Below are 10,000 nucleotides of genomic sequence, written 5' to 3' on the forward strand. Positions count from 1 at the left end.
TGTGTGTGTGTGTGTGTGTGAGTGTGTGTGTGTGTGTGTGTGTGTGTGTGTGTGTGTGTGTGTGTGTGTTAATTATATGATTGTATTCTACATTATTAATTTTCTGAGATCACTAAAGTCAATGACTTAAATATATATTGCTCAGTTTACTAGATGCAGTCCGCCTAATCTGTGCTTGCCCGGTGCGGTTCCTGCTGAGGTGTGCAACTTCCGAGAACGAGTATTGATGTGGTATTCTTGGAACGCGGGCACATGGAGCACCGCGTTATTTTTGGGAAGGATTATAATATTCTTAGGAGCCAGGCAAGCAAAACATTGTAGTATTTTTGTGGGGGAGGACAGAAAGGCACTACGGACGGAGAAAAGCTGAATAGAAATGCTTTTTTTAAGAGAAATACAAGCTGAGATTTTACATATTCTGAAGTGATCATAATGCACTTAGAACAGAGGCAAACTGATCATTCCCTTCAAAAGAAACAACAATTTGAAAACATAGCCCAACCAATTATTTCAGTACTACTTCAGAACAAGACTACAATCCGCTAAGAGCTGAAACTTTCTTGTAATTTCCGTAGAGTTTAAAAAGGGACAAAACACTGAGATCATACAAGTCAAACCAAATATCTCGGTTGTAATATTTCAGAACAAGGTTACAATTCGCTGATAACTGAAACAGTCTTGCAATTTCCGTAGAGCTTTACAAGTAACAGCAATCTAAGAACATGCAAGTCAAACCACATATCTTTGTACTAGTAATTCAAAAGAAGCTTACAATGCGCTAGGTACTGAAATAATCTTGCAATCCCCGTAGAGTTTAAAAAGGAACACTGCAATCTTAGAATATGCAAGTCAAACCACATATCTTAGTACTAGTGAGGAAGACTTGAGAAAGGGAGAGAGTGAGGATGACTTGGGGAGGGTAGAGGGAAGGAGGGAGAGTGAGGAAGACTTGAGAAAGGGAGAGAGTGAGGAAGACTTGGGAAGGGTAGAGGGAAGGAGGTGTTACTCCACGGGGGTCCTGAAGGACGGGGTGCCCTCCGCCACCCTCGAGAAGGCCGGTGACGACCCTTTGAAAAAAAATGATGAGGGGGAACTCAAATATTTCCCCAAATTGCCTGATCTTGAGAAGATGATGCCAAGTTTGGAAAATGGCGCGAATGACAGTATCAAGACCAAGGAAAAGAAAGTCTTTGATAATAGAGATGAAACGGGGCATGTAACCGGCAATAAGACAGTCGTTGAAAAGACTCTTACCAGTGCCACTGAGGTAACAAAGGAGATTCTGCCAGGCAATAAAACGAATCAAGTATTAGCAACAGAGAAAGAAGAAAAACTACCTTTAGAGGAAACCATTAGGGAAACATGTGTGGAGAGTAAGAACGATACGGATAAGAGCGACGGACGCCAGAAAGTAGAACGGACAGAGAAAACCATTGAGATTCTTCCCGGCAATAAAACGAATGAAATGTTAGTAACAGGAAAAGAAGAAAAACTGCCTTCACAGGAAACCATTTAGGAGACATCTGTGGAGACTAAGAATGTAACAGAAAATGGCGATGGTCCTCTGACAGTAGAACGGACAGAGAAAACAAAGGAGATTCTGCCAGCCAATGAAACGAATGAAAGTATTGTAACAGAGAAAGAAGAAAGACTACCTTCACAGGAAAGCATTTCGATGACATCTGTGGAGGAGAGTAGAAATGCTTCTGAAAATGGCGTTGGACCTCAGAAAATAGAACGAACAGAGAAAACAAAGGAGATTCTGCCCGGCAATAAAACGAATGAAATTGTTGTAACAGAGAAAGAAGAAAGACTACCTTCACAGGAAAGCATTTCGATGACATCTGTGGAGGAGAGTAGAAATGCTTCAGAAAATGGCGATGGACCTCAGAAAATAGAACGAACAGAGAAAACAAAGGAGATTCTGGCCGGCAATAAAACGAATGAAAGTATTGTAACAGAGAAAGAAGAAAGACTACCTTCACATGAAACCATCAAAGAAACATCTGTGGAGAGTAGGAATGTTACAGAGAATGGCGATGGACCTCTGGTAGTAGATCGAACAGAGAAAACAATGGAGATTCTGCCCGGCAATGAAACGAATGAAATTTCAGTAACAGAGAAAGAAGAAAAACAACCTTCACATGAAACCATCAAGGAAACATCGGTGGAGAGTAGGAATGTTACAGAAAATGGCGATGGACCTCTGATAGTTGACCGAACAGAGAAAACAATGGAGATTCTCCCCGGCAATAAAACGAATGAAGTTGTTGTAACAGAGAAAGAAGAAAAACTACCTTCACATGAAACCATCAAGGAAACATCTGTGGAGAGTAAGAATGTTACAGAGAATGGCGATGGACCTTTGATAGTAGACCGAACAGAGAAAACAAAGGAGCTTCTGCCCGGCAATGAAACGAATGAAGTCGTAGTAACAGAGAAGGAAGAAAAACTACCTTCACGGGAAACTTCTGTGACGCCACCGAAAGTTGTTAAAAAGATTAGGAGAAGGAAAGCTTGTAGGTGTGACTCGTTGTTGACCCTTACGGTGGTAACAGAAGAATTAATTGAAAGAATTGCTCGTGTTGTATTGAAGGAAATGACAACAGAGTAGTGATAGTGGGTTGCTGTTTCTCTTATCAATTTCTTTGAAAAAAATCAAAATCAAAATAAATATTAAAGAAGTCAGGAGGCCGTGAACCATTCAAATATGTCACTTATGAACACGGTGATTGCGGCCCCGGCTTAGATTCGAGAGAGTTGTGTTTCTTTTGAGAGTGTACACACACAATGCCGGTTTGTGTCCGGCCTTGAGTATCACAGCAGTTAGCGGCGTCCTTAGTTAACAGTTTACCACAGTTTACCTTCCGCAGGTTTCCCCAGTGAGCACTGAGGCCACGCGCAGCTATTGCGTTGACCCTCTTACCTATATAGTTACCGCAGCGTCCAGATTCAAGGAGCCGTTATTTAAGGCAACATGTATAAAATTTCAGCCTGTCTCCATGCACGCTTTGTTCACGCCTAGTTAGTGCCACATCAAGTGTCTAGGAGCCATTTTTTTAAGGTAAAATATACATAATGCCAGTCTGTCTATTTTCATGTATTAATCCAGACCCTGGTAACGTCGCATCCAGTGTCAAATAGCCATTTTCTAATACAATATATATACATAATGACTGTCTATTTCCATGTATTAATCCAGACCCAGCTAACGCCGCATCCAATTTCAAAGAGCCATATTTTCAAAGATAATATATAGGTAATTCCAGTCTGTCTCCATGTACTAAACCACACTCAGTTAATTTCTGCACCTGTATTACGTTTAGGAGAGCCAGGTTTCAAAGGAAGACCTGCATACATAACGTCGGTCTGCCTCAGTTCAGTAAACCGCCACAAATATAAAATAAGAACATAAACGGGCATCGTGTTGTTCCACACCCAGTTAACGTCGCCTCCAGTGCCCAAGAGTCACAATTTTTAGGTAATATAAATCTACACGTAAGGCAATTTTGTCTCTTTGTATAAATTCGCGCCCAGTCAATACCGCCGTCCAGATTCCGTTCACGTGCGCCAAGCTATACAGGAAGACCTGTACATGCATAACCTTGGTCTACTTCAGTTCAATAATCCACCACAAATGTAAGCCACGAGTAAGCGCGTCTCGCCACTCCGTCCCCGTTCATTAATATATACGCCGAGGAGCTCTGACAGGCGTCCCCGAATGGTGAACGAACCTCCTCTTCTGCTGCTGCTGCTGTGTACCGAAACGCCGCATTATTCACGAGGTCAGGCGGGGAATGGGTTTAGTCTTTTGTGCGGGAAAGGAGAGAGAAATAGAGAGTGGAGTAAAGAGAGAGGGAGAGAGTAAGCAATGAGGATTCCATGGGTCAAGCACTACGAAGCACTACGAAACGCTACGATTTCCTACCATTATCCTCAGATTTGAATCCAATAGGTTACGGTAAGATACGATTTGATCAGGATCACCTACCCGCGCGCTCACCAGCTGACCTCCCTGCCACCTTCGTCTCGCCCTCTCTGCCGTTCCCCCCTTCACGCCTCAGCACCCCGCACGACCCACTGTAGCATTCTGAGTGTAGGCAGGAATAACCCCTCACACAATTACTCCTTAAATGACACTCCTCTAAGCAGGTCTGGGCGTGAGAGTGACTTAGGAGTCCTAGTGAGCGCTGACCTCCATCCTAGGTCTTAATGCATTCAGACTAAAAATCGGGCCAACAGAGTACTGGGTTTCATCTCAAGGAGCGTAAGCAATAGGAGCGCTGAAGTCATCCTCAAGCTTTACTTAGCACTAGTTAGACCTCATCTTGATTATGTAATTTAGTTCTGGTCCCCCTTCTATAGAATGGATATCAAGATGTTAGAATCTGTACAGAGGAGGAGACAAAGATGATTCAGGGAGTGAGAAACTTGCCTTATGAAGACAGGCTGAAGCGTTTAAATATACACACTAGAAAGGCGAAGGTTGCGAGGAGACTTGATCGAAGTCTATAAATGGATGAAGGGCTTCAATAAAGGGGATGTCACTAAGATTTTGAGAGAAAAAGAGCCAGGTAGGACGCGTGGCAATGGTTTTAAGTTAGACAAATTCAGATTCAACAAAGACATAGGCAAGAATTGGTTCACCAATAGAGTGGTTGACGAATGGAACAGGCTTGGGAGCCATGTTGTGGGTGCCAATACCATAGATACATTCAAGAAGAGGTTAGATAAAGCCATGGCTGGTGAGGTAAGGTGGGTTTGAGTGTACAGGAGCTGCCATGTATAGGCCAACCGGCCTCTTGCAGACTCCTTACGTTCTTATGTTCTTATGTTCTAATGCCCTAAGTACTGAAACAATCTTGCAATCCCCGTAGAGTTTTAAAAGCAAGAACCACAACATTCCGCGAACACACATCAGCGAAACATTTTAGTATTCCGCGAAGAGTCTCCAGCGCACGAAGCCAACACAGATAAGCCCAAACCCAAACCCTTCCCTTCTATTCCGGGCGCAGGGAAGGACCGATAAAAACACCTGCTGACTCTGAACTCTTCAGTCACCCTTCGAAGCTTAGATAAGAAGGGGCTTGTATAGTGTTACCGTTACGTCTCCATATAGCTCGACCTTGTAACCACTTGAGGAGCTTCCTGAGTCACTCCGTCTGTACACTTCCCTTCCCTGTCAGTGAAATTTGAGGAAGAAAAAAACAACGACAGCGAAAAACGGAGAATGGAGAGGAAAGAGAAAATGGAATATGAAAAAAAAGGAGAATCGATTAATAGAAATGGACATGATACGAAAAACGGAGAAACGAAGAATAGAGAAATAGGAAAGGAAGCGAAAAAGGAATAAAGGAAGAGAGGAAAGGAAGCGAAAAAGGAATAGAGGAAGAGAGGAAAGGAAGCGAAAAAGGAATAGAGGAAGAGAGGAAAGGAAGCGAAAAAGGAATAGAGGAAGAGAGGGAAGTAAGCGAAAAAAGGAAAAGAGGAAGAGAGGGAAAGAAGCGAAAAAGGAATAGAGGAAAAGAAGCGAATAAAAAAATAGAAATTGAAAAGAGGGAGCGAAAAAGGAACAGAGTAATAGAGGAAAAAAAGCGAAAAGGGAATTGAGGAGAGGAAACGAAAAAGAGATATGATAAAAAAAAGAGAATTGAGTAACAAAAAAAAAAAAGACAGGATACGAAAAACGGAGAAACGGAGGAAAAAGAAAACGGGAAGAAATAAAAAAAAGATAACAACTGATAGAAACGTGTCCACTGCAGAGAGAGAGAGAGAGAGAGAGAGAGAGAGAGAGAGAGAGAGAGAGAGAGAGAGAGAGAGAGAGAGCGAGAGAGAGAGAGAGAGAGAGGCAGGAAGGAAGGACGGATGGAAGGCGGCGGGGGAGGAGAATCGATAGGACCTTTTACAACTCATCCTTAGCATCAGACTATATTTAGAGGAGGAGGAGGAGGAGGAGGAGGAGGAGGAGGAGGAGGAGGAGGAGGAGGAGGGGGAGAGGAAGGAAAGAGGGGAGCCTTTGATTATAGAAAAAAAAGATACAAGGAAAAGAACACACACACACACACACAGAGAGAGAGAGAGAGAGAGAGAGAGAGAGAGAGAGAGAGAGAGAGAGAGAGAGAGAGAGAGAGAGAGAGGATACTAAACGAAAAACGGAAAGTTCAAATAATAAACGAAAGAAATGGAATAACAACAGAAATAATAGAAACCTCCTCCTCCTCCTCCTCCTCCTCCTCCTCCTCCTGTGGATGGCTGGCGACTCTGCGGACTGGAATGGAGGCGACAAAGTGCATCGCGAAGGAGGAATTGCAGAGAAGATGGAAAGTGGTATCAGGCGGGGAAATTGTGTTAGGAGGAGGAGGAGGAGGAGGAGGAGGAGGAGGAGGAGGAGAAAAAGTGCGGAAAGTGATGATGGTTCTATTATAAGAGAAGGAGGAGGAAGACAAGAGGAATGGAAACGAGGTAGAGTAGATCGTTCAGGAAGAGGACGAGGATGAAGGGCAGGGAGGAGGAAGAGGAAGAGGAGGATAGGAGAAAAGAGGAAGAGGAGGATAAGAACAAAGAGAGGTGAACGTACTTAGTGATTATATTTATATGTGAATAATAATAATGATAATAATTATAATAATAATAATAATAATAATAATAATAATAATAATAATAATAAAAATGACGTCGAGAAAAAATAGAAATAGACAAGCAATCAAAATATTCAATTCCTTCTCCTCCTCCTCCTCCTCCTCCTCCTCCTCCTCCTCCTCCTCCAAATAAAAGAGGACTGGAAGGAGGACGCTTAAAAGAAAGAACACGAGTGATTGAGGAATGAAATTTTAATGAGAGAGAGAGAGAGAGAGAGAGAGAGAGAGAGAGAGAGAGAGAGAGAGAGAGAGAGAGAGAGAGAGAGACAGGAGGTCATAAAACACGGCTAGGAAAGGAGCTAAAAGAGGAAAGAGGTTAAAGAAAGTGAAAACAGTTCAAAAAATATGAAAAGTGAAAGGAAATTAGGATGAAAAGGAAAGTAAATGGATCACACAAACAGAAAAGTAAAAGAAAGAAAAAAAATGGTGAAGCAGCCACAGGGAGACAAATATAGGAAGAGTAAAGAAAGAAAGAAAGAAAGAAAAGAAAGAATAAATGGAGAGTAAGGGAAAAAGAAAACAGAGAAAGAGGAGGACTGGATAGCATTAAGGAACAGCGGAACGAGATGATAAAGGAATGCATCAGGGAATAGGAAAAAAGGAGAGTAAAACAGAAATAGAAGGAAAGAAGGAGAGAGAGAAAGGTCGTGAGGTAGAGAGAAAAGGATAAGAGACGGAGAGAGAGAGATATTGTATTAAAGTAATGTAGAAGATGGGAAGGGAAAGTAAGAAAGTAAGGGAAGTTTTAAAAGGAAAATGGGAAATGGGAGGCGCAAAGAGGAGGGAAAGAAAGAGAATTAGAGAGAATATAAAAGGAAAGAAGAGAAGATGGAAAAGAAATGGAGGGGCGATGGTTGAAACTAAGGGAAGAAATAGAACGTAAGAGAAAAAGAGAAATGAAAATGAGAGGATGAAAAAGAGGTGAAAAATAAGATAGGAAAAAAAGAGAGTAAGGAAAGAGAACGAAGTGTAGGAAGAAGAAAAAAATAATGTTGGGAGGAAAGAAGGAGAGAGAGAACGAAGTGGAAGGAGAAAGGAAAGGAAGGGAGTGGAAAGAAAATAGGAGGAGGAAAATAGTGAAGTGGAGGAAGAGGGAAAGAGGGAAGAGAGAGGGAGGAAGGGGAGGAGGGAAAAAGATTGAGGGAAACAGTTATTAATAGCCACATGACCCCGGAGAGAGAGAGAGAGAGAGAGAGAGAGAGAGAGAGAGAGAGAGAGAGAGAGAGAGAGAGAGAGAGAGAGAGAGAGAGAGAGAGAGAGAGAGATTAAATTTATTAGTTGTTTGTTCTTTTATTACTGTCCTCCCTTGCTCTCATTGGCCTTCATATGCTGCTCTTTCTCCTTCTCTTCCTCCTCCTCCTCCTCCTCCTCTCCTCCTCCTCTTCTTCATCCTTTTATATGCAACTATTTTTTTCTTGTTTCCTTATTTTTACTTCTATTTCCTTTATTTCCCTTTCCTCATCATCCTCATCCTTCTCCACTTACCTCCACTTCCTCCTCCACTCACCTCCACCTCCTCTTCCTCCCGCAGTGCCGGTGGAAGCCACAGCGTTCCTCGGGGCCGTCGCTGCCTTTGTGGTGTTCCTCTTCGTCCTCTTTCTCTATCTCAACAAGAAACTCTGCTTCTACACCGTCGGAAACTTCCCCTGCTGTGACGACCCCGTGACCAAGCCCGACAAGCTCAAGGAGTTGGGTGAGTACTAAAAACGAAAAGAATACCATGGCGATTACTCCTCTGGTATCTGTTTTTCCTATGTAGTCCTATGTATTTCTAAGTATCACGGCCCCCACCTTGGATTTTTATGTGGGCCTGTTTTCTCACACGCTCTCGGCTCTCACTGCAAATGATTCTGAAGGCCACAATGGAAATAAGTCGGGTTCTCACAAGTTGTTTGTCACATTCATGGCCTAAGTACTGCTTGATGTAGAGGTCTCTTGGTGGTGGAGGTGATGCCAGTTTGCTGTCTAGACAAGTAAAAAGGCGGCAGGTTAGGAGAAAAACTACACATATTTTTTTCTCTTATATACAAGGGAAACAGGAGGTACCATAGAGTTGTCTACTTTCGTTATAATGTCTTGCTACTGTTCTCTTGAAAAAGTCATTGGGAGGAGAAAAGGCTGTTTTAGATATATTAGGCTGAGGGGTGAAAGAGCGAATATACTGTTACACTCTTGCACTAGTAAGTTGGACAGCATATCGGTTACATGTCGTATGTGGGTCTTTACTGTGCTTGTCCGTGATTTCTTTCTTCTTAAGGGGATGTGTTTTATAAGATCAATGTGTGTACGTAAGGCTGAGAATCACGTGTGTGTGTGTATGTGTGTGTGTGTGTGTGTGTGTGTGTGTGTGTGTGCGCGCGTGTGAGGGTACGAGTGGAATTCCAGCTGAGTCACATTTTTTTTTTTTCATGTGTGTGTGTGTGTGTGTGTGTGTGTGTGTGTGTGTGTGTGTGTGTGTGTGTGTGTGTGTGTTCTTGGCAGTGATTGCTTGAGTCACGCGTTCTTTTGTGTTCCTGAGTCATGTGTTCACGGAAGGTCAGGTGTGCGTTGTGTTGTGTTATGTTGTGTTGTGTTGTGTTGTGTTGTGCTGTGTTGTGTTGTGCTGTGTTGTGTTGTGTTGTGTTGTGCTGTGTTGTGTTGTGTTGTGTTGTGTGCTGGTGCGAGGGAGGAATTTGCGTCATGGCTGATCTTCGTCTCATTTTTTCTTTTTTTCCTTTTCGTCTTCTTCTTGTCTCTAGTCTTTCATTCTGCTTCATCTTATTTTTTCTTCCTTTCAACAAACTAAGCTGAGGAGAGGAGAGGAGAAGAAAGTCATGGTGTTATTTCTTTGCTTTACAATTTGTCTTCCTTAATATTTAGCATTATGTAGCGTTGTCTAGTCTTATTCTGCTTTATCTTATTTTTTCTTCCTTTCAACAAACTAAGCTGAGGAGAGGAAAGGAGAAGAAAGTCATGGTGTTATTTCTTTGCTTTACAATTTGTCTTCCTTAATATTTAGCATTATGTAGCGTTGTCTGTAATCTCGCATTCTACTGCATCCTATTTTTTCTTCCTTTCAACAAACTATAGCGAGGAGAGGAAATTAGAGTAGCCATATAGTGTTATTTTTTACTTTTCATTTTGCCTTCTGTCTTTATCATTATGTAGTGTTGTCTTTACGCTTTCTTTCTGCTTTACCTTATTTATTTTTTCCCCTTCGACATACTAAATAAAAAAAAGAGGAAAGGAGATTAAAGTCTTGTGGTGTTATTTTTTATTGTTCATTTTGCGTTCCATCTTTATTCTTTCATTCTACTTCCCTCATTATTTTTCCCCTTCGACACACTAAATAAAAAAGGAAAGGGGATTAAACTCATGTGGTG

At 42.1% G+C, this 10,000-nt stretch overlaps 1 protein-coding gene and 1 long non-coding RNA gene across 5 annotated transcripts in view; one reads left to right on the forward strand and one right to left on the reverse strand.

The window, feature by feature from the left end:
• Nucleotides 1-10,000, forward strand: part of LOC126983044 (synaptotagmin-14-like) — a 63,250-nt gene that overhangs the window by 33,575 nt on the left and 19,675 nt on the right. For all 4 annotated transcript variants that reach the window (XM_050835484.1, XM_050835486.1, XM_050835485.1 and 1 more), the window contains exon 2: nt 8,170-8,331. In XM_050835484.1, coding sequence (XP_050691441.1) covers nt 8,170-8,331 — 162 coding nt within the window. The remainder of the gene's footprint in view (nt 1-8,169; nt 8,332-10,000) is intronic.
• Nucleotides 1,860-2,486, reverse strand: LOC126983045 (uncharacterized). The gene is made up of 3 exons (XR_007735487.1): nt 2,364-2,486; nt 2,139-2,204; nt 1,860-1,979 (listed from the first exon to the last, which is right to left on the reverse strand). It is a non-coding gene; the product is annotated as an uncharacterized LOC126983045 (long non-coding RNA).

The sequence above is a fragment of the Eriocheir sinensis genome, chromosome 52 (assembly GCF_024679095.1).
Source record: "Eriocheir sinensis breed Jianghai 21 chromosome 52, ASM2467909v1, whole genome shotgun sequence".
Classification (NCBI taxonomy): domain Eukaryota; kingdom Metazoa; phylum Arthropoda; class Malacostraca; order Decapoda; family Varunidae; genus Eriocheir; species Eriocheir sinensis.